Raw genomic sequence first — 23,664 nt, 5'->3', positions numbered from 1 at the left:
CCACTTGATGTAATTGAAAGCTTAGAAAAATATCTATTCTGTGCATATCATCATTTGTGAAGCTTGTGCCCCTTTTAAAACCATTCGATAGTCAAATTGCCACCCTCTAAAATAGCACTTGCATAAGTCTTATTAAAAATAGAAGACACATTTGTTTCAATTGAAGCAGATTTCATCCTGTCATTTTCTTGTAATTATCTAAACTTTAAACTTTTGCTAAGTTTGCACAGATAATTATGTGCAATGAAAAAAATAAAACTTTACTATACAATTATATCTCATTTAGGTGACTTATCAGTGAGGTACAGAGTGTGCTTAAAGAAAATCAGAAACCATTACCAGCTCGCCCCAACCTGCATGTCCATTCGAACCAAAGACTTCATTCTTTTGTGATCTTCCTAGGGTTCTCTGTGGAATCTGCTGACACCACACTAGTATATAATGCCAACAACTTATTGATGACTTACTGTGCTAGTTCACTCATGCTTTATTCAGCGAGCCTTGCCCTTCAGTCCAATACATAATAACAAGTCTACATATTAGAGAAATCTGCTTTCAGGTACCACTCCAGGAATGAAAGAAATCATGTGTAAAGGCATTCTTTCCTTCTAAAAAGCTTTTTGTATTAAAGTTTGAATTTATAAAGCAAATACAAGGACAGTTTTTTTTTTTTTTTTTTTTTTTGCGGTACGTGGGCCTCTCACTGTTGTGGCCTCTCCCGTTGCGGAGCACAGGCTCCGGACGCGCAGGCTCAGCGGCCATGGCTCACGGGCCTAGCCGCTCCGCGGCATGTGGGATCTTCCTGGACCGGGGCACGAACCCGCGTCCCCTGCATCGGCAGGCGGACTCTCGACCACTGCGCCACCAGGGAAGCCCCAAGGACAGTTTTAATTAGCTGTTTGATATATTTCACTGGCTTTCAAAATAATCATCAGTCTATTAATAGTATATCTGGAGGATAGATTCACATTCATGGTGTTAGAATCAGCTCTCAACTTAAGGTAGTAATAACGGCATGTCTTGAGTGGGCAGTATGGCCCCTACATTCTAGGAGGAATTAACATACTGTGCAGCTTTTAAGAGCAGGGGTTCTGCAACCAGCTTATCTACATTTGAATTCTGCCTCTACTAGATTGCTGTTTGTCCTTGGAAAAGTTTGTGTTCCTCAGTTTCACCAGAGAAAAATTGACAGTAATTGTACCTACCTCATAGGCTTATTCTAAGGAGTAAATGAATTGAGACATGACAGGTGTCTGTTATATAGAAACTGCTCAATAATTGTTAGCTGGACTTGTTCTTATTCCTGATAGACAGTTGAGCAGAGTGATGCTTAGAAAAAAACAGTGGCAAAGCTAGATTTGAACTTGCTGATGTGGATTCAAAGTATGAGTTATTTTAACTGTATTACATCCTAACTTCTTCAAAAATGAAGATGAGCCATCCCTGAAAATAGAATTTGTTAATAAGAAACTGTCTAATTTTTAACATTTTGCACACACAGACAATTATATATTTCTCTGATGGGGGTGTTCAGCTTTACTCTTGACATTCCTTTTGAGTAAAAATGTGATGCTGAGTCCAAGTTGTCAAGATTGAAGGAGTAATCCCTACTCTATAATTTTCTAGCTGAGTTCTCTAACACCCAATTACATCATATTATTTCTAAAGATTGTGGCTTAAAAAAGATTATCTTGTTTGTTTACATGTTTATTTATGTGTATATTTATTTATCAATTTTATTTTAGGTTGATGCTTCTACTCAGAAAAGTGAAGAAAATGAGACATTTGATGTAGAACTCACTAAAAATGTCCAAGGATTAGGAATTACCATTGCTGGTTACATTGGAGATAAAAAATTAGGTAGTTTTTAAACATTAATATTCTATTTCTTTCATCTTGGCAATTGCCTATAATGTCTTTGTCTTATGAAATATTGAATCAACATAATGTATTTTCAGATTGTCATAAACTGATGGAAATCTTCCTTAGGAATAATTTAGTGCAGGCGACTCTGATATTTTATTTCAGACAAAACCATTGTCTTTTTCTGTAGCGTAAGTTTCTACTAGTGGTTTTCTTTGTGTGGTTGGTTGATTTATATCTGTGCAAAATTAGGATTTTATATTTGGAGAATGGAGGATGGGTATTGTTTGAGTGTGCTTTGTAAATAGTAAAGCAAAACAAAGCAAAAACAAACCTATTTCTAATCTTAGAACCTTCAGGAATCTTTGTAAAGAGCATTACAAAGAGCAGTGCTGTTGAACATGATGGAAGAATCCAAATTGGAGACCAAATTATAGCAGTAAGTACGCATTTAATAACAGCTTTGTTAATTTTCATGGTTGAGAGATGCATTCTCCTAGTTCATGCAGTTTTGAGAACTACAGGTAGCTCTGTACTAATTGAAGCTTGCTTTGGTGGTTTGAGCTGTCATCACAATTACTCATTATTTTGTGGAAGTCAGAGCATTGGATAGAAGCTTTATTGATACCTTTTCTAAAGGTGGGACACTTTCTTGACTAACTGCTAATACATCTGCTTTCTGGTTTTAATGATTTTGGTACATTAATAATCATACTTGTATTTTAGCTGCAGATGCTCCAAAACTAAAGACCAGACATTATCACTTTTAGTGTACTTGAATCTGAAATTGGGTTGTGTGCATTTTTTTACATCAGCTTCAGAATGACACTATTTTTGTTGGCACCATGACCAGGGCTCCTTTTAGCTGTAAGACTATAAAGGAATAAAATAAAGCCAGATCCTCTTGGTTAGATCAAGCTCATAATTGTATCCTAGTAACATTAGTATGTTTTGACCACATAGCTGTTCAAGGTAGTATAAAAAGAATCCAACTTTCAGTTCAGTGTTCAGTGGAAACTGGACTACCCTAACTACTTCTCAGAACACGAATCCCAGAGACCCTGCGTCAAGGGCTTTCTGGTTAAATAAGTTTAGGAAAAACTGCCTGTGATATCATTTCTTAGGGGTCCACAATGCACATTGAAAAATCAAAACCTGAGAAGTTTCCCAATAAAGAAACTTGTTTAACTCTTTTACTTCAGAGGTTCCTAAACTTTTGTAATCATGTTCTTTCTTCCCTCAAACATATATTATATTCTTTGGAGTACATTTTGGGGAATGCTGATTTATCTTAATATATATTTGTTTATGTGTAATGAAGTCTGTTTTCCCCTTGGGATCTTAATAGTAGTTAAGATAGAAGAGTCCTTGTTCACTGCAGCATTATTCACAAGAGCTAAGATGAGTAAGTGACCCAGAGGTCCATCTGCAGATGAATGGATAAACAAAATGTGGTATATACATACAATAAAATATTATTTAGTCTTATAAAGAAGGAAATTCTGTCACATTCTACAACAAAACCTTGAGAACATTATGCTAAGTGAAATAAGCCAGGCATAAAAAGTCATAGCAACAGAAAGTAGAACAGTTGTTGTGAGGGGCTGGTTAGAGGAGGAAATGGGGAGAAGTTGTTCAATGGGTATAGTTTCAGTTTTGCAAGATGAAAATGTTCTGGAGATGTATCGTATAACAACATGAATATACTTAACACTACTGAACTATATACTTAAAAATGGATAAGAGTAAATTTTATGTTTTGTGTTTTCTTTCACATTTAACAGAAAGATAGAGATGTCCTTTATCAGTCTCTGCTCTTTGCTTCTACATTGCAACTCTGTGACTTTTCTTGACCTTTGTTCTATAAAACTCCTAACTACACCTGTTTACCTCTTGAAATCTGCTCTAAAGACCAAGTTGTGCATGCCACCTAAGCTGGTCATATCCTGGGAAAGAGCTTTCCCATTGTATCTCTATTTTAACATACAATGAAACTTAACTACTTTACTTTTTTTTTTTTATTTTGGAGGAAAAGGAGAGGGAGAGAGTGAATATATACATATTCTAAATCCATATCTGATAAAGAATTAAAAATTGAATATATAGCTAATGTACTTGCCCCCCAGACTATATATTTGAATCTAATAGAAAGCTTTTTTAAAAACCAGCATTCTTGAGATATAACTCACAGAACATACAATTTGCCCATTTAAAGTGTATGATTCAGAAGCTTTTAGTATCTTTACAGTTGTGCGTTCATGATCACAATCAATTTTAGAACATTTTCATTAACCTTTAAAAGAAACCCATCCCATTAGCAGTTACTCCCTAATTCCTCCATCCTCCCAGCCCTGCACAACTACCAATCTACTTCCTATCTCAATAGATTTGCCTATTCTGGACATTTCATGTAAATGGAATCATTCAGTAGGTGGTCCTTTGTGATTTGCTTCTTTTGCTTAGCATAATGTTTTCAAGGTTCATCTATGTTGTAGCATGTATCAATTCTTAATTTCTTTTTTTTTTTTTTTTTTTTTGCTGTACGTGGGCCTCTCACTGTTGTGGCCTCTCTCGTTGCGGAGCACAGGCTCCGGACGCACAGGCTCAGCGGCCATGGCTCACGGGCCCAGCTGCTCCGCAGCATGTGGGATCTTCCCAGACCGGGGCATGAACCCGTGTCCCCTGCATCGGCAGGCGGACTCTCAACCACTGCGCCACCAGGGAAGCCCCTTAATTTCTTTTTATAGCTGAATAATATTCCATTGTAGAGACACACTACATTTTATTTATCCATTCATTAGTTGATGGACATTTGAGTTGTTTCCACTTTTTGGCTATTACAGACAATGCCGCTGTGAACATTCATGTACAAACTTTTGTGTGGAAGTATGTTTTCATTTCTCCTGGGTGTATACTTAGGAGTGGAAATGCTGGATCATATAACTCCATGTTTAACCGTTTAGCAAGAAGCAAGATTCCTTAACCTACAAAATTGGGATAAAGACACTTCCCTTGTATGATTTTTAGGAAAACCAAATGAGTTATTTATTTAAAATACATAGTATGCATGGCACATAAGTACAGTTTAATTAAGCAGATATTTTTTAAGGGTCTGAAATGATTACATATTTAAGTCTCATAAAAGTTTCCTTTCAAGCTTGTCATTATTTTCATTCTTATATAAGTGGAATCTCAAATATAATTTCGCTTAGGCAAGATCAGTGCTAAAGGAAATTTTTGACTCAAAAGCAGAAGCACCCTTCTTCTGAAGTATTTTCTTGCTTTCAATAAAATCACTGTCTTTGCTGTCATCAATGTTATATTTTTAATTTTTAGCAACATTCTCTTCAAAGTTGGAAGCACCTCGACTTTTAAGGAACATGATGCAGTACTTTTGATCATGCATTAATTTTGTGCAAAATACCATCATCTTGTGGGCTTTTGAGATACGGGTAGGAAAGTTCTTCACACTAGTTCCTTTTCACAACTGCTGTATTTGATTTTTTTTTTTTTTCAATTTTGTCCTAGCAGCAGCTATTTGGAACTATGTTTTTATTTTGTAATTGTTGAGGTGGTGAGAAGATTAAGAAATTATTTCCTACTATTTTGAGGATGTATTATTTTGAAACATTAAACTCTTTTGTTATAAGATTCCTGTTTTACGAATTGTGCTCTGTTGACCCCTAGAGTTTCACTGTAGACATTACGGGGCGGGGAATAGAGACTTTTTTTTCCACATTATATATTGGTATTCTATATAGGAATTATTTAATAAAAGGTCTATTTTATTTTAAAGTTGACCAACCTTGTCATTAGATAAAATCATATACTCATTTTTTTAGATTGGTCCTTGATAAAAGCAGTATAGAATTAACGTCTGATTTAAAAAAATACTAAACAAGCATGTATTGATAAATAAGGAAAGGTATCAAGTGTTGCCTTTGGTATTCTGTGACTTTGTTAATAGTCCCAAGTTTTGTATGTGTGTATAGGTACAGGCCACGTTGGAGGAGGCTTGGCCAGCTAGATTGAGTGTGCTAAGGAGCTGGGCTTTTCCATTTATTCTAACTAGGATTTCTCCACTTATTAATTGCACCTGTTAATTGTGGTATCTGCACTGCACATTTTGAGGATGTTGGATCTCTCCTTGAGATGGCACATAGGCAGTTTACTGCCATTGCACCTAGTTCCACAGCACTTTTGTCTCTGGGACAGTTGGGTCTGAAGCCACCTCTTAACTCTCTTCCTGTGATATTGAGGGATCAGAGATGGCCTGAGCCCTGATTTAGGTTTTGGTGACCTTGTCTCATATGTATGATGGGTGTAATTATGTTGATCAGAAACTGCTCCCATAGGGCTTGGGGTTTTCATGTTTATTAATCACTTCTTCACTTTATTAATAATAATAACAGTTTCTGAGCATCTTTCCAGTACAAAGTGCCATGTGCTGTAATTTTGGGAAAGTGGGTACCATTATTCTCATATTACAGATGAAGATACTGAGAAATTTGAACCAACGTCTAGGTTTAAAAGTCCGTGGTTATTCCATTATAGCAATTTCTTCTGTGCTAGTACCTACCATCTCTGACATTTGTGTAAGGAATATATTTTAAAATTCAGGTCATCAGGTTTTGAAAAAAAGGGAAAAATGTGTTTTTTTTCCTTTACATAATGAACTTTATTGCTACTAAGTAGGAAAAATCTACTTTATTGCTACTTTATTGCTACTTAGTAGAAAAAATCATATACATTCGATTTTTCTTAGTGAAACTACATTTAAAAATTGAGCCATAAAGGGCTTCCCTGGTGGCGCAGTGGTTGAGAGTCCGCCTGCCGATGCAGGGGACACGGGTTCGTGCCCCGGTCCGGGAGGATCCCACATGCCGTGGAGATCCGTGGGATCTTCCCAGACGGGCACAAACCCGTGTCCCCTGCATCGGCAGGCGGACTCTCAACCACTGCGCCACCAGGGAAGCCCTGCCACTGTTTTCTTATGTTGAATTTTAAATCTGATTAATCTCTTAGTCAGCTAGAGTGTTTTTTAGTAAATTTTAAATGAAAGAATGTGTTGGTAGACTTTCTGAACCTTTTCTGTCTGATAACCTCTTCTGTTGCCTTTGCACACTTGAATGATTTGACTGGGGATAACATAGACTTTGCATAAGGAAGACTTAGGGGGGATAATCTTAAACAACCTTGGAAATTTTGTCATCAACTCTCTTTTAGTTTTTTATAGGGAAGGGTCTTCCCTTTTCCCTGGAAGAAATCTTAGGCAAGTGCCATGACTTACATTGTTCTTAGAGAGTAAAAGGCCTTTGGCCAATCAAAAATCACCAAATACAACCCCAATTTAGTATTAAAAATTTCCCTTCCTAAAGAATTAATTTCAGACTGCCTCCCTGGCCTCCCAGAAGCCTGCTATGAACTGATGGCTTACATAGGGATAGAGAATGCACTCTCCAGTATGTCTTCCCTACCTAGCTTTTCTTTTCCTCCCTCACCTTCTCATTTGCTTTCTGACTCTTACCAGTGTAAAAGGTGAGAGAAGGAAGAGAGGAAAAGACAGTAAGACACTTCATCCTTGACTGACACTGTTGTAAGATGGCTTTGTACTGAGTGAACCTGGAGGATATTCAAAACCGACTGTCATTTAGGGTTCCTTCTTGGATTCCTGAGAGATCCTTGTGGAGATATTTGAACTTTCCATGACAGATGGTAGATTTTTTCATCTGACTGACTCTTCTTCCCTTTGGCCCTGGTTTCTCAGCATTCTGCTCCATAGATTCTCTCTTTGGGGTGCCATTATTCCCTAGGAGTACTCTTGGGTAGGTTTCAAGATGGCTCCAGCCTGGCTGTCTCGTGTGTGTGTGTGTGTGTTTGTGTGTGTGTGTCTGTGTGTGTCTGTGTGTGTGTCTGTGTGTGTGTGTGTGGTCCCCTTCTGGTCTGTGCCCAGACAGAGTTAGGCTTTTGAGCAGTTCTCAACATAATAGTTTTCTCTTGCTTCACTTGCCGAGCAGTTAAACAGCCTCTCCCTTAACCTTCTTACAGAGCTAGACACAGTCTACTACCTTCTTCCCTACAACACGTGATGCAGCTCTTCTGACTTGTGGTCAAAGGCTAAACATCTAGGTGGAGTGGGGACTTACAACACTCTTCTCTCTAGAAAAAAACAAAACAAACCTCCTTTAAATTTTTCCTAATCTCTAACAACTCAGCCCATTTATGCCCTAAATGTGTACAAATTATAATTCTTGACCAGTTAGTTTAAATTTCTGCATGGTGGCCATCTCACAACACGGTATAGGATATAAATAATCATAGCATCTCAAACATAATTTCCATTTTCACATATGTTAACACTGAATATAAAATTTTGGGTTTGTAATTTCTTTCACAAAGGATTACCTGCTCACTCTGTTGCCTAGATGCTGATAGATTTTTTTCTTTTGATTTTTGAAATCTAAGAATTTAACCATGATATGTCGGGTGTTAGTTTTTTTCCCCTAGTTTTTCATATACCTCTGATTTATAGAGGCAAATTTCTTTATCTACTAATCATTTCTTTGATTTTTTTTTTCCTCAATTATTTTTTTTTACTTCCTCAATTATTTTCCTCAATTATTTTTTTCCTCAATTATTTTTTTCCTCAATTATCTCTTCTCAATTATTCTCTTCTTCAATTTTCCTCAATTATTCTCTTCTCCTTGTATTTCTTTTCACAATTACATTGATATTCTAGATCAGCCACATTATGTCTTCAGTCTTATTTCCCTGACCATTTTTATCTATTTATTCTTATCCTCTGAAATACGGGAAAATTGCATATTCCTGTCTTCCATTCCTTGACTTTGTTTTTGCAGTATTTAAAATCCTGTTGACTGCCTTCACTGTAACAGTTTTCTTTTTCTTTTTTGGTAGATACTTGTTCCTTCTTTGTATGTATAATCCCTACTTCCATCAATATAATGAATTATGAATTCCTTTGAAGGGAAGTTTCAGAAAATACCTTTTTTCCTGTTCACTGCAGTGACAGTCTCATTGGAAGATGTTTGTACTGATGCTTCAGGGCACCTGCCTTCTTTTGGACTGTGGTATTCAATTCTTGTGACCTTTAGTTATTCTCAGAGATCTCAGTGAGAACTATGCTTGTACAAAAGGGAGTTGAGATGGATTTCTGTACAAATAATTCAGGAATTGACAAAGCAAGAAGGAAGGGGAAAGTTTAAATTTAGTCAGTTTCACTTGTAGATTAATAGAATAGAGAGGAAACCAGGAAACCACAATGGGGAACGTTACCTCTCTATAGTAAGAGATTGTTTTCTTTGTGTAACCAGGAGTTAGTTGGGGTTGTGTGCGTATGCATGTGTGTGCATAGTGTGACTTCACTGCACATATGTAATTCTGTGCTGCCCCATGCTCCCAGCTTGGTGTGACCTCTAGCACTTGGTGTAGTTTTTAGAATCACTGGTTAGGGCCCACATGTACCATGTGACTTCCTCCTTTTTTTTTTTTTTTTTTGTGGTACGCGGACCTCTCACTGTTGTGGCCTCTCCCGTTGCGGAGCACAGGCTCAGCGGCCATGGTCACGGGCCCAGCCGTTCTGCGTCACGTGGGATCTTCCGGGACCGGGGCACAAACCCGTGTCCCCTGCCTCGGCAGGCGGACTCCCAACCACTGCGCCACCAGGGAAGCCCTGACTTCCTCCTTTTAATGAAGGGCAGTTGTTGGATTTTACTGAAGTTTCATCTTACAGACGAGAGAAACTATTCCCTCAAATTTAGAGATCCAGCTGGCCTGCCTTCAATCTCGTCATGTTCAGACCATTCCTCATAGAAGTTCCTCTAAGTTACTGGTATAGGGACTTGTCTTCTTCCATGGTTTCCAGTTTTGTTATGGTGTTTTCTCTGTTATTATGTTTTTACTAGTCTTTCCAAGAGGGAATCAACAAGGTGGTGTTGGGAGGAAAGAGGAGAGTGTTAGACACCTATGTGCAAGTTGCCATTTAGCTCAAAAGTGTCGTACAAAACTTAAGTAACTTCCGAAGTCCAATTGATCATTTAGATCAGAGGTCTCTAGGTTTCTGACTGAATATCCCCATTGGTAAAAAAATCTGTATCTATCGATCTATAAACTACCCCTTTCTCCTTCCTCTTTTATCCTCTCTATATATTCATATATGATATATGTTGTTTTATATGTATTATATATATTGTTTTATATACATAGTTAATGTATGTATTATATATGTGTGTGTGTAAAACAAATGAGATTTAAAATATGTTTAATTAAGAGTGTGTTATATTCTTCCAGAAACCTCTGCAGTAAGGGTACTTCATCTTGGAGATCACTGATCTAGGTCTTTATTGTAGTTCTCATTCATTTAGTAAATATTTGAGTGCCTAATGTGGTCAGCACTGTGCTCAGAAAAGCATGACACTTAATAGCCATTTTATAGTCATTTCACAATTCAAAAGGAATATCAGTGACTTTGAATTTCAACATTAAATTTATTGTTCCAGTTTTCCAAATTGTTTTCAAATTTTATGTATTAAAAAATAAGGTGTTATAATCTGCATTTATTTATTCAAAAATATAATTTGCTTTCCAAATAAACCTTTGACATATGAGCCAGTTTCTCATTTCTCATTTGTGAATATCTACTGTGTGAACAGCACTGTTTTTTTGTTTGTTTATTTGTTTGTTTTGGTGGCCGCATGGCCTGTGGGCTCTTAGTTCCCTGGCCAGGGATCGATCCCCAGGCCATTGGCAGTGAGAACGCGGAGTCCTAACCACTGGACCGTGAGGGAATTCCCAGCACTGTGTTTTGATGCCACACAGAGCCTGTCCTCTTGGAGGATGCAGAAATCAACCAAATAACAACAGAAAACGTAAAATTAAATTTCTGATAAGTGCTGTGAAGGAGAAATGGTAAAGGGGACTTTGACTAAAGTCAGGGGCCTCAAGATAGCTTAACTGTGGAAATAACTATTGAACTGAGATCTAAAGTACTTATGGGTGTTTTAGTAAATAGATAAGAAAGAGCATGGGCTGGAGCAGGCTGTCCAGAGAGTCTAGACTGAGGGAACAGAACTTGCAAAGACCTCACGGCTGAAGGGAGCACTGCAGGTCAGAGAAACGGAAATGGTCCTCTGGGGCTGGAGTGCAGAGAAATAGGCAGCATCCCGCAGGATGAGGTTGGTGATGGGAGGTGGGGTTGACACAGCCATCCTAAGCCATGTTAAAAATTTGGAGCATTGTCTCAAGGAGTGTTCTACGAAAGGCCGGGGTGGGGGGTGATGGAATCATATCTGTAGTTTGGAAAGGTCACAGGGGCACCATCAAGTGTTTTGTCATTTGTGAACTATAAAAAGGGAAAATATTTTTTGAAGAGGCAAAGAAATAAAAAGGAAGGTAGTTTTGTCATCTTTCTTTTTTTAAAGCCGGTGTAAGTATGATTTCGGAATTCGTCAGCACTCTCAGTAGCCACTTCCTCACTGTCTTCTATACCTCTGTATCCTGCCTAGGACTGATTTCCAAACTTGACTGTGCGTTAGGTTCCCCTAAGAAATATAAAAGAATATTTTAAAAGGTGGAGAATCCTGGCCCCCTCTCTAGACTCGCTGGCTCATAATTTCTGGAAGTGAGACCCCTTAGTTTGTATTAAAACAGATGAAACACTCCTGCGTGATTCCAGTGCGTCTGAGCCAGTACTGGTCCCCAGACAGGTTTTAGCCCATCCCCCCACCTAGGGGAATACTCATTCCCAATTTTGTTCTCACTGACAAGCAGTAACCGTGTGTTTCGTGGGTTGGTAATACAGCTATCCTTTTATTTTTAACATGTCTTGTTCTTATCATAGGTAGATGGCACAAACCTTCAAGGTTTTACCAATCAACAAGCAGTAGAGGTGTTGCGACACACAGGACAGACTGTTCACCTGACATTAATGAGGAGAGGAGCAAAGCAGGACGCTGAGCTTGCGTCACGGGAGGACATCACAAAAGATGCAGTTTTGTCTCCTGTTAATGCAAGTGTAAGCAAAGGTAAGGCCACGTGAATCTGGTTTTCAGTTAGACTCTTAACATCATTTTGTATTTTTTCTAATTCTGAAATTATTTAAAGAGTCACTTTTTGTCTTAAGTATTCATTATGAACCAAGTAAAAAGGGAATTTATTAAAGTTGAGATTAACTGGAACCAGAGATGCATCCATTAACTATAGAATGGGCTTCCGAATAAAGCAGATTTCTATACTGTTTATTCAGTCACCACTTCTCATTTGGAAACACGTGCAGTCATTTGCTTTCTGTCCTTGCCTTACTTTTGGATGTCATTGCTACATTTTCTCTTTAGGGGGAAATATGTTCTGCCTAGATTATGTGTGTGACCCCCCATAATGTTTCTAAATGCCCACCCTTTCCTTGAAGGAATCAACTTTAATTCAGTGTGTAGGCTTGGCTAGCTCAGTCAGTAGACCATGAGACTCCTATTTCCACATTTAGAAATGCCATTCATAAGCTGTTTGTACATGGATATGTCTGAAAATTACTGAAATCCTCATGTAGCTCCCTGATGCAAGTATTTATTACTAGAAGTCAGGCTGTTGGTTTGAAAGTGTGTTTTATTTCTCAGACTGTTGACCTTTCTGGTATTTATGCCGTACACTACTAATTGCAGACCAGGAGAGAGGGAAGCAAGTCACAGGAGAACTTCATTACTTCTTTGTACCATTAACAGAAGAACTTTAAGTACATGTGGTTGATGAAAAGTTTACCTACAAAAAGCAAACTCTCATTTAGGTGTTCAAATAAAGCGGGGTTTGAAAAATTCAAGTGCTTGATTATATTACAGACATAACTACTAAACTTTCTTATCTTTAAGAAAATTATGAAGAAGATGAAGATTCTTTATCTTTGAGGAGAAACACCAGCATATTACCAATTGAAGAAGAAGGTAAACACTTGGAGCCAGGTTTTTATGTTCTTTATTGATTTTTAGAGAAATGATTTTTATAGATGTGATTCAACCTCTCTGGATATATTGTAAATTACAAAAAAAAAAAAAAACTTTCAAAAAAGATTCTTGAAAATCCTTATTTACAGATTGATTAATTGCTCCAGTAGATTAAAATAGTTTATAGCTGGCAGATTTTCTTGCTGAGTCCGTCTTTTTTTTTCTTCTACATTTTTTTAAATCAGAACCTTTAGGAATCATTCAGTTACATACATGGCTTTATTTCATTCCCCTTATTTCTTAGGATAGATCCAAGTTGTCTCTTCTTGAGCAAGCAGTAATGAAGTTAAAAGGATTTTTTAAATAAACACAAGAGAATCTTTAAAGCATAAGCTCTTAGGAATGAAATTATCCTTATTTTGGGGACTTTTTCTTCTAAATTTTTCGAAAGTTTTAAATTTTGAAAGGAATTACACGAGAAATTATTAAGCCTCTCTGAGGTTTCTCTCACTATATACCTAGAATTCATCAAACTGTTTCAAAAATTTTAGGGCGGCATAGTTTTAGTATATAATTATGCCCGAATGTTGCTGCCTTTGTTTTAGGCTGGATGCTGTGTGCTTCCCTGACCTGTCATATTGCTTTAGGTGTTTGATAAGTTAAATCCAGTGAACAAAGTCCAAGACTGATCTTCCTTATGAGAATTCTGCCCTTCACTAAATAATTAGATTGAAGCTTTGTAGTTCTTTAAAATAGTTCCTCTTTCATTATTTTTTTTCTACTGAAAATTGTGATTTAACTTTTTTATTTTAAAGGGGTATTTGTGTTTGCAGTGATATCCCAGGAGTGACAGGTGTAGGACTCTCAGGGATTTAGTCACATTTTGCTAGTTTTACACTCATAGGTGTAGAAATTATTTAGGATAATATGAATATCCAGAGGAGTGGGACAGGATAAAAATGTTTCAAAGCATAAAACTTGAGAGAGTAAGAAGGGATGGGTGTGGGGGATGGTCTTGAAGGCTCAGCCATCTGTTTTGCTTTGGTGAATGTGCATATGTGTATGGGAGGCTAGGTGGGAGAGGGTCTAGACTTAGAATCAGGAGTCCTACATTCTTTTTAAAATAAAGTAAAGGAAAAATGTCTGAATGATTCTAATGCATCTGTTCTAGTGCTGGTCCTCTGACAGGGGATAAGATGTTGCCTCTTCCACAGAAATTTGACTCATAATGTGAGCCTGGACAAATCATTTGACTTCACAGTAACGTCAGGAGACTGGACTTTTTTTTTTTTTTATTTTAATTTTTCAATTTTTTTTAAAATTTATTTTTTACATCTTTATTGGAGTATAATTGCTTCACAATGGTGTGTTAGTTTCTGCTTTATATAAAACAAAGTGAATCAGCTATACATATATCCCCATATCCCCTCCCTCTTGCATCTCCTTCCCACACTCCCTATCCCACCCCTCTAGGTGGTCACAGAGCACTGAGCTGATCTCCCTGTGCTATGCAGCTGCTTCCCACTAGCTATCTGTTTTACATTTGGTAGTGTATATATGTCCATGCCACTCTCTCACTTCGTCCCAGCTTACCCTTCCCCCTCCCTGTGTCCTCAAGTCCATTATCTATGTCTGTATCTTGATTCCCGTCCTGCCCCTAGGTTCTCCACGACCATTTTTTTAAAAATTCCATATATATGTGTTAGCATACGGTATTTTTTTTTCTCTTTCTGACTTCACTCTGTATGACAGACTCTAGGTCCATCCACCTCACTACAAATGACAACTTTATGGTTTTTTAAATATGCCTGAAATCTGATCTTGGGGCATTTGTGAAAGGGGGAGAATGAAGGGTTTTGTGACTGTAGGTTGGTTGTATGAATACAAATTTCAGACTGTTGTTATCAGCAGCTTACAGATTCCCCACTTTCTCCATTCCAAATCCCACCCTGCTTGAATCACTGCCCACCTGTGTAAACACAACAGAATCAGAGAATGGGGTTATGGGAGGAGGTAGGACTAGCTGACCCTCCTCTTTCTAACCTTCATCAGCTTGAAAGGTTTCCTGTAGTCTGTGTTCACCGCTGCACATTCATACTTCTCTGGAATGAGAAAACACTCATTTTGGGGGGCTAGTCTCCAGAAATATATCGCTTACTGTTTCCAGTTTCTCAAAGAGAAAACAGAATCGTTTTATTAATCTGACACATAACAAACCTGAAAAATAGTCCTGGAGTGGAAGCTCATTCATTCCACTAACAAGGAAGCAGCTAATGAGAAATTTGAATTTTAGAATACTTTTAAATTTGAAATTTGAATGCTAAAAAGTGATATTGAAAATCTAATATAAGGAGTAGTGGCGTGTAGAGATTTTTTTTTTTTAGAAGACAACCGTTATGAGTAAAAACTGTGATGTCATGGAAATCTTTGAATATGACTTGAAAATTCTTCTCAACCAGTTTATTTTAGCTAAGTGTTTTAATTCAGTATTGTTTACATAACTTGATTAGTGATTTTCTTTTCTATTTTTTCATGTTCCTTTTTTTGCCAATTAGTATGATTCCAATTATAGGGTTTTAACTTAATGTACATTTTCCATTTGTTTCTTATTTATATTTTCTTATTGTACATGGAGGTACATATATTATTTGTTAATTTGTTTGTTTTTGCTAAGTCATAGCATGGTCCCTTCTCTACTCTGTAGAACCAAATGAAAATGAAAGAGATACACTAACATAGAAGGCAGTGTGACTTTTTAATATAGAGTCACAAGAGGGCCACCAAGTGAATCCTGGAGCTACTTGGAGTCCTTGTTCTTTTAAATAAAAGTTAGACAATATATGAATACTTTAATGGAACTATAGTTAAGACCTAAAAGATATCTCTTAAAAGAGAATAGTTTTGGAACATGCAGATGATAGGCTTCTGAACTGAATTATTAAGATGTGTAGAGAAATAAGAGTAACTCATGTATTGAGTGAACAGTCAGACTTGGTATGACAGGTTGTGATCACAGTGTCCCTGGTACCGAATGTTCAGATATGGAGATTTTTGTGGTATGTCACTAATTGTGTCACCTCTTTCAGGGTATCCATTACTGTCAGCTGAGAGAGAAGATACAGAAGATGCTCAACAACAGGAAGCTGCCCTGCTGACCAAGTGGCAGAGGATTATGGGCATTAATTATGAAATAGTGGTGGGTTAGCTTCTCCTCCCTAACTTCCTAACTTGTGAACTGTATTTGAGCAGGAAGTTCCTGACAATAATAAAGATGACCGTCATGAAGAGTCTTAGAGAAGTAGCAAACGCCCAGGGGTTTTTTCAAGTCTTAGAGAAGTAACAAACGCCAAGGGCTTTTTTCAAAGACCTAAATGTGCTGATTCAGATATTTAAAAATTTCAAGTTGGAGAGTAACCAAGGAGCTGAAGTAAAAATGAGATGGGAGTTTTAGAACTTATAATTCATCAGTATTTCTTACAGTTGTATATATTATTTAGATATTAGGAAATGTTTTTCTGATTCTTATTCCTAGGATTCGTGGAAAGAATCAGAATAGAATGACAGAATTTACTTGAAAATAAAACAAAAATCATCATGCCCTATGTGCAGAACTGTAATTTGCTATTTCTTCCTTATCACTCTTATGCTTTTACTCTCCTTGAGGGTTTTTATTCTGCATGCTTTTCTTTGTTTCACTTATGCCATAGTGAGCATTTTGTTTATTAAAGGTTTGCATACCTAGGGTAGCAGTTGTGATCTGCTATTTTAAAAAGAGGTTTAACAAAGTAGACACAAATTATGAATCTTTAGGTATATAGCAGCAACTTTCAGGAATTTCCAAAGGAACAATAAAATACTAGGTTAGGTAAAATTTTTCATATTGCTTATAATATTCAAGTAACTGTAGATTAGAAGCGACAAAGCACAACAGATAATGACATATAATATAAATAATAACTAACATTTATTGAGTACTTTGTGCCAAGTAGTATTCTTAGTTTTTAATACTCATTACAAAGTTGTTTTTTTTTTAAACACTCAAGATGGTTAACAGTCAAATGAGATTTGAGTAAGTACAGCTGCTGTTACCATTTTAAATTGAGTCAAGGAAAAAATACAACAAAGTCCAGCTTAACTGTAGTTAATTTAGCAGGAAAGGAAAGTTGGGAGATTCCTTCTGTGGGGTGGGGTTAGCGTGACTGGCACGAATAACTGAGGCTGCACTCCTTCAGGCGCTAACTGAATAGTGAAGAGCGCCCTTTCACCAGCCATTTTCTCACAGAGATCAGACCCAAGACCGTGGACTTTTAACTGCTCTTTGTGCACATGCTCTCTTGGTGGCACTTCCATTAATATGTCAAGCGTGGGATTTTACTATAAGTAAGAAAGAACTAAGCTATTTATAGGTCTTCATTAAACTCCAGGTAAATATTGACATAGATCTGGACTTCAAATTATTTTCTATGTAGTTATACAGCAAAAATGAAGTTACAGGAGGAGTAGTAGAGAGAAGGATTGATGGACATTTAAATGGGGACCTGGAGAGCTGCTCGGAGGAAGTGATACCTAAATTGGATTTTAAGAAGTAGAAGGATTTCATCCAGCATTAGATTGCAAAGTCAGATAGTGCAACATCTAGTATTAACCCTGTGCTTGTTATCATTAAGATTTGAAAAAGATCTCTTATAATTCAACATTTTTCTCAGTCCTTTTATCCCTCAGTTTCCTTAACTATAAAATAAAGGGGATAAAGCAGATCATCTTTAGTATACTTTCTGATTTTAATATTATAATGAATGGACTCCTTGTGAAAATGGTGAATTCCTAACGTTTTTCATTATTTAGTGTAACAGTAGGAAATAGAAAGTTTATTCTCCTGTTTTAAGCTTTGATTCACTTTAAAAGACAAGTGTTGTCCCCTTGATACAGTGTATGGTCCAGAGCCTGGGCTCTAGGTTCAGACTGCTGAGGTTCAAAGCACTTTTGTAGCTGTGTGACTCTGTTGAAGGTAACCTCTCAGAACCTTGTTTTCCAATTTGGGAAGCAAGGATAGACATTGTACCTATTTATGAGAAGTAAGTGAGATAATCTGTGTAATGGGGTTAGCACAGTCCTGGCACACGGGAACTGCTAAGGATGCGCCTTTTCTACCCTGTTGTTTGAGCTCAGGCTTTTGATTTTATCTGTGGTCACTCTGACTACCCTCTATCTGTTATCAGCACCTGTAGGCACTGCAAAGTGTCTTGGGTGCTTGCATCTGGCTACTTCGTTTTGGTTTGTGTTGGTTCAAGAAACTGATAGATATCAACACTCTTTCCAAGGCAAAGCTCTAAACGTTTGCCACTTTACGATAAGGGTTTTGAAGCTTTTGTAAGAAACTTGACCTTTTAGGGAGTGAACATAAAATACATACAGGAGAAGAAAATAAATGAAAGAATATTAAAAATTGTGATGATTTTTCTTGTTTCAGGTGGCCCATGTGAGCAAGTTCAGTGAGAACAGTGGGTTGGGGATAAGTCTGGAAGCAACAGTGGGCCATCATTTTATCCGATCTGTTCTACCAGAAGGTCCTGTCGGACACAGTGGGAAGCTTTTCAGTGGAGATGAGCTATTGGAAGTAAGCAGCTATTTCATTTTCCCCTTTGTAAATAAAATTTTGAAAAGGCTGTGGGAGGCTTAATGTGGTGAATAAGTAAGTTCTTATTTAAAATTTCTCCTCCAAAGTGTACTTGAGAAAGATAGGCAAGTAAAACTCCAGCCAAAGCAGAAATTTCAATCTGTATGTACATTGATCTTACCTAATTCCTTGCGTGGTTTTTGTTTGTTTGTTTGTTTTAGGGCCGGAGAACTATAAAAACTTTTCTTTAAAAATTTTGAAACATTCACTTTTTAGAATAGGTAATATATTCACATGTTTCAAAATACAAAGATATACTCCAGTGAAGTCTCTTTTCTGTCCCAGTCCACTCAGTTCTCATCACACTTCATTAGGTGTAACTGCTTATCATTGGTTCTATGCAATCTTCCAGATATTTTTCATGAGTAAGTAAGAAAATTTGAATATATTCGCTTCTCCCCCTTTTAATAACATACTAGCATATAATACATGCCATTTTCTATCTTCATTTTTTTCATAATGAAGATAATAATGATTATTATGATATATCATTTAAAGGAAATGATATAACATCATTTTGATATAATGATATAACATATAATGATATAACATATCATTATGTTATATAATAATGATATAACACATCATTTAAAGAAAACTTCTCCTTTTCCCTCTATCCTTTGGGAATGATTTTATTAACTCTCCCTTTCCAAACTATTACACTGGCATATGAAACATGGGTGAAAGCTAGTGATTTTCCTGTGAGTGCTTTAGAAGTCCAATTCCAACAAGACTGTAGTGTTGCGTGTAGATTGTTTTAGGAAACACCACTACAGATCCAGCTATCGTTCTCAGCACAGTAGAGCCATGGTTATCCCCCGAGTACAGTTTATATTTATGTAATAAAAAAAATGGTTTTGAAAGTAGTCATGTTAGGAAATGTTCTTTCTTGGCCCACTTTTCTTTTTGCACAGGTGAACGGCATAACTCTACTTGGGGAGAATCACCAGGATGTGGTGACTATTTTAAAAGAACTGCCTATAGAGGTGACAATGGTGTGCTGTCGTCGAACGGTGCCACCCACCACCCCGTCAGAGTTGGAGAGCCTGGACTTATGTGACATTGAACTAACAGAAAAGGTACCAGGTTTGCAGATATAGGAGACTAATCTGAATGTATAATGGAAAGGTTGAATGTTATTTAAAAAATTTTAAGCCTTTTTTCTCTTATTTGATATTTGATTTCCTCACAAATCCTGTGGCTTATGGGATAGACCTTGGAGTCAGACAGACGTGGGTTTGAATCAAGCTTGGCACTTACTAGCTCTGCAACCTTGGGCAAGTCACTTCATCTTCCTGAATCTCACTTTTCTCCTGTGTAAAATATGAGTCTTGATGCCTATCCTAGAGGGTTGCTCTGTAGGTTAAATATGATATATAATGATATTAGGTATTACTGTGCATGTGTGCTTGTATAATTTATTCACACTATTCCTATGAATTAGACACTCGTTCCCCTTAACAGAAAATTGAAATATGAAAGTAGTGAGTATGTGGTACATGTGTAGTAGAAGATACTTTTATGTAACCTCCCCAGCCCAGCGCTTGTCACAGGCGTGGTAAGAATAGGGGAGAATAAGAAACATAATTCCAAATTGTGTAGAAGTCAGTCTAGCACCATACATATCCAAATACATTTTATGTGGTGTAATGGTATTTATTATTATAATAAAGCAGGTGGACGGATTTGCATCCATGGTCCTACTGTGCAATAATTGATAAAAAGCAACGATAGTATTTAAACTAACATTTCGTCATCAAAAGCACATTTTTGCTATCTAATGTGGAACCAGATTCACTTTAGTATATTTTTACTAAAAGAAGCTAATGTTTTGAACCCCTGTGCCAAGTGCTTTTTAAATGTTACCTCACCTAATCCTCAGAAATTCTATGAGATGGGTAAGTGTGAAGCCCAGGTTAAGAATACCGCTCAAAGCAACACAGATGAAAAATCATAGAGACAGTCTTCAAGCCAAGGCCAATCTGACTTCAGATCTCGTCCTGCCATTGTGCATGTTAATTTATTAATGAAATAATCACGTGTACAGCTCACAGGATTTTAGAACCCTTATTTGCCTAGAGTACAGAACTTTTACATAGCCACTTCCTCTTGAATTGTTCTTATTTATCATAAGAATTATTTTTCTTTAGTATCAAAATAGCTTCACATTTTTTTTTCTAACGATAGACGTGATAACAGACACTGATGAAAAAAGTCAAAATCACCCACCATCATGCTGCCGAGATGTAATCACTATGTATTTTTATAGGAGCTCTTTGAACCATACATTTTAAATGCCTATTACAAGTTAGATATTTCTGACTTGCTACTTTAATTCATAATGGTTTCATGAGAAGCTGTTGCTACTCATATGTGAATGTTTTATTCTGGACAGATGCTGGGAATCTTTGTTTTCCTTGTAGTGTTTGTATGTGCATCTGTGGATCTAGTGCGTCTGAAATAAGAGCTGTCTGGTCTGTTTATCCAGCCTCATATAGATCTAGGTGAGTTTATCGGGTCCTCGGAGACAGAGGATCCTGTGCTGGTGATGACCGATGTGGGTCAGAATGCAGAGGAGGTTCAAGGACCTTTGGCCATGTGGGAAGCCAATGTTCAGAACATAGAGCTGGAGAAAGGGAGCAGAGGACTTGGTTTTAGCATTTTAGATTATCAGGTAAATATATGCTACTTTTAACAGTTTTTTTAAAAAAAGATGACAGATACTAAACATATATTGTTAATAGCAGAGAAAAAGCAGATAATACTGCTTAGATTTATCAAAGATGTATTCTTGTTTCTAGTAAGTCTTTCAGAATAATAATTTATATGATTAATTGATTATCATAAAGCATTTCTTTTGACATTGAATTCTATGAGCTCTTTTATATTTCAGCTCTTGGAAGTTTGAAGAATATGCAGAATACTTTTTAGGAATGTTATAGAAATATAGTCTTTCTGTTCCTTTGGGGAATATGCCTAAATTATTTTTATTTCCTTGCTCTTAACTGATGGTTCATATTTGAGTGGTAAGACAGAAACTATTAAATACTTACTTCTTTTGTTAGAAGTGAATGATAGGCTTATAATTGGATATATTGTAAATTCTAATATTCTTATTATTTGACCAAACTTAGGAATAATCTTAAATTGGTTAGGTGTAGCCTGCATCCTCATGTTGTGTTCTGTGTTGAGTAACTGAGGGCGTGCGAACGCCAGTCTGATGAAGTGCAGCTGCTGTTCCTCATTAATTAATACTGAGCTGGAAAGCCATCTCAGATGACTCCAGGGAGTTGTGTTCTTTCTAGGGCCTGGTTCTGGAGTCTTGTTCTAATATTTCTGTGTATCTGAAGACACTGCATCACCAAATATGATATGGCCTCCTTCTGTATTTCTTCATTTCAAAAACAGGCCCTTCCCCCACTATACTCACATCTACCAATGGCCCACAATACTATCATCTTATCAATAAATGCTGCTGTTAATAATTCATGGATCTCAGATGATAGTTATAAAATTGAACAGTTTATCAAAAGTTAAAGTTATAATTTTACAGTTACCTGTATAATTTAAGAGGTCTACTTGGGAACCATGGAAAAGTGAGGGTGCCACTGTTTAGCGTAGACTTTTCCTAAACTCTTTCAAATGGATATATCCTTCACCCAGATAATTCACTGGGAGTGTTGTATCAAATTCTTAAAAGACACTTGGAACAGTTACCCATCTGTTACAATTCAGAGTGTACAACCTGTAACAACATTTTTAAGTGTAGAAAGGAGCTGCCTTCTCTTTCCTTTTTCGTTCTGCCAGGATCCAGTTGACCCAGCAAGCACTGTGATTGTAATTCGTTCTCTGGTGCCTGGTGGTGTCGCTGAAAAGGATGGACGACTTCTCCCTGGAGATCGACTCATGTTTGTCAATGACGTTAACTTGGAAAACAGCAGTCTCGAAGAAGCTGTCCAGGCACTGAAGGGTGCACCATCAGGAACTGTGAGAATAGGAGTTGCCAAGCCTTTACCCGTAAGAATTCAGATTTTGCTGATTTCTTTTTATTTGCAAACAGTATTGGCATTCAGGCTTTTATCTTCAGGTGTTCTCATGATTGAATCACGACTTTTGGTACTTTTCATCAACATGGTTATTGGCTCCATGAGTGTAAAGATTTAATTTTGAGTAATATTTTTTAAAAGAGTAAAGGGCAGAAAACAGCCAGGAAGTTCAGAAATAAATTTAAAACTTAGCATTCTGTGGTTTACTTTTCACCTTTTTTATTCCAGAATAAGGTCATGATCAATATAGAATCAAGTATTTTCGAAGAAATAGGCTTTAAAATAATCTATACCAGTATGGTGGCATATTAGAGAAATTAATAGCATTAACAACTGACAGTGGAATCTTTAATTATCGTGGAAGAAAGTAGAATCTCTGTCAGAGTGGGTTAAGTTCCTATAGTCTAGTGACTTCAATACATTTGTTGTCTAATTACTACAGAGCAAGAAATTGAAATTTCCATGTGGGTTCATCAGCTTATAGCTCTCCTCCTGGGAGGGAATTACCTTCATGTTATTAATTACTGCAATATAAAAACAACTAATAAATTCATGCTACGTAATGTCAGTATGCTTATTAGGTATAGTGATTGCAGCATAGCACTTATCACTGAATTGCAATGAAATATTAGAGACAATCTCAGTATTTGGTTTTTTTCAGTGTATAAAATATTTTAAGTGAAAAGGCAAATACACCTTTTCTTAAGAAAACACATGCATAGATGCATTTGCATAAACATCAAATGAAGGTTTGTTGACTTTGTCAGAGAGTTTGTTCAAATTGTAAGCTTGTTAATATATTTTAAATGTTTATTAAATTTTTCATTCTCTGCTCTTTATTCTACAATAAATTTCTGTAACCTATGAAAATATATTTATGAAAACACAAAGAAAGGGAGGGAAAGAGGAAGGGAAGAAGGAAGAGCATGTAAGCAAACCTCAATCAAACCAGGATTATAGAAATCAGAACAAGAGATCAGTACAACGGGGAGTGTAAGAATGAAGATAGGCCATTATGGGACTCTACATGTTCATTAAGATTGACCATACATTTGGTTCCGGTCTTTCTGTTACACAAAGAAAATGGCAAACGTGACTAAATATATGTTTTTTACTGCCCTTATCG

General features: G+C 36.7%; 1 protein-coding gene across 8 annotated transcripts in view; it reads left to right on the top strand.

Annotated features, from left to right (window-relative positions):
* MPDZ (multiple PDZ domain crumbs cell polarity complex component) overlaps nt 1–23,664 on the top strand; it is a 166,856-nt gene that overhangs the window by 66,141 nt on the left and 77,051 nt on the right. For 7 of the 8 annotated variants that reach the window (XM_027105869.1, XM_027105865.1, XM_027105864.1 and 4 more), the window contains 9 exons: nt 1,746–1,860; nt 2,214–2,302; nt 11,723–11,906; nt 12,744–12,815; nt 15,902–16,011; nt 18,286–18,432; nt 19,407–19,571; nt 20,981–21,166; nt 22,300–22,509. In XM_027105869.1, coding sequence (XP_026961670.1) covers nt 1,746–1,860; nt 2,214–2,302; nt 11,723–11,906; nt 12,744–12,815; nt 15,902–16,011; nt 18,286–18,432; nt 19,407–19,571; nt 20,981–21,166; nt 22,300–22,509 — 1,278 coding nt within the window. The remainder of the gene's footprint in view (nt 1–1,745; nt 1,861–2,213; nt 2,303–11,722; nt 11,907–12,743; nt 12,816–15,901; nt 16,012–18,285; nt 18,433–19,406; nt 19,572–20,980; nt 21,167–22,299; nt 22,510–23,664) is intronic. The other variant, XM_027105867.1, reaches the window with a different exon arrangement.

This window comes from Aethalodelphis obliquidens, unplaced genomic scaffold (assembly GCF_003676395.1).
Source record: "Aethalodelphis obliquidens isolate GAN/ISIS:26980383/991018 unplaced genomic scaffold, ASM367639v1 scaffold7, whole genome shotgun sequence".
In the NCBI taxonomy this organism is placed as follows: Eukaryota; Metazoa; Chordata; class Mammalia; order Artiodactyla; family Delphinidae; genus Aethalodelphis; species Aethalodelphis obliquidens.
The sequence above is the reverse complement of the archived record's forward strand: the minus strand, read 5'-3'. Positions and strand labels throughout refer to the sequence as shown.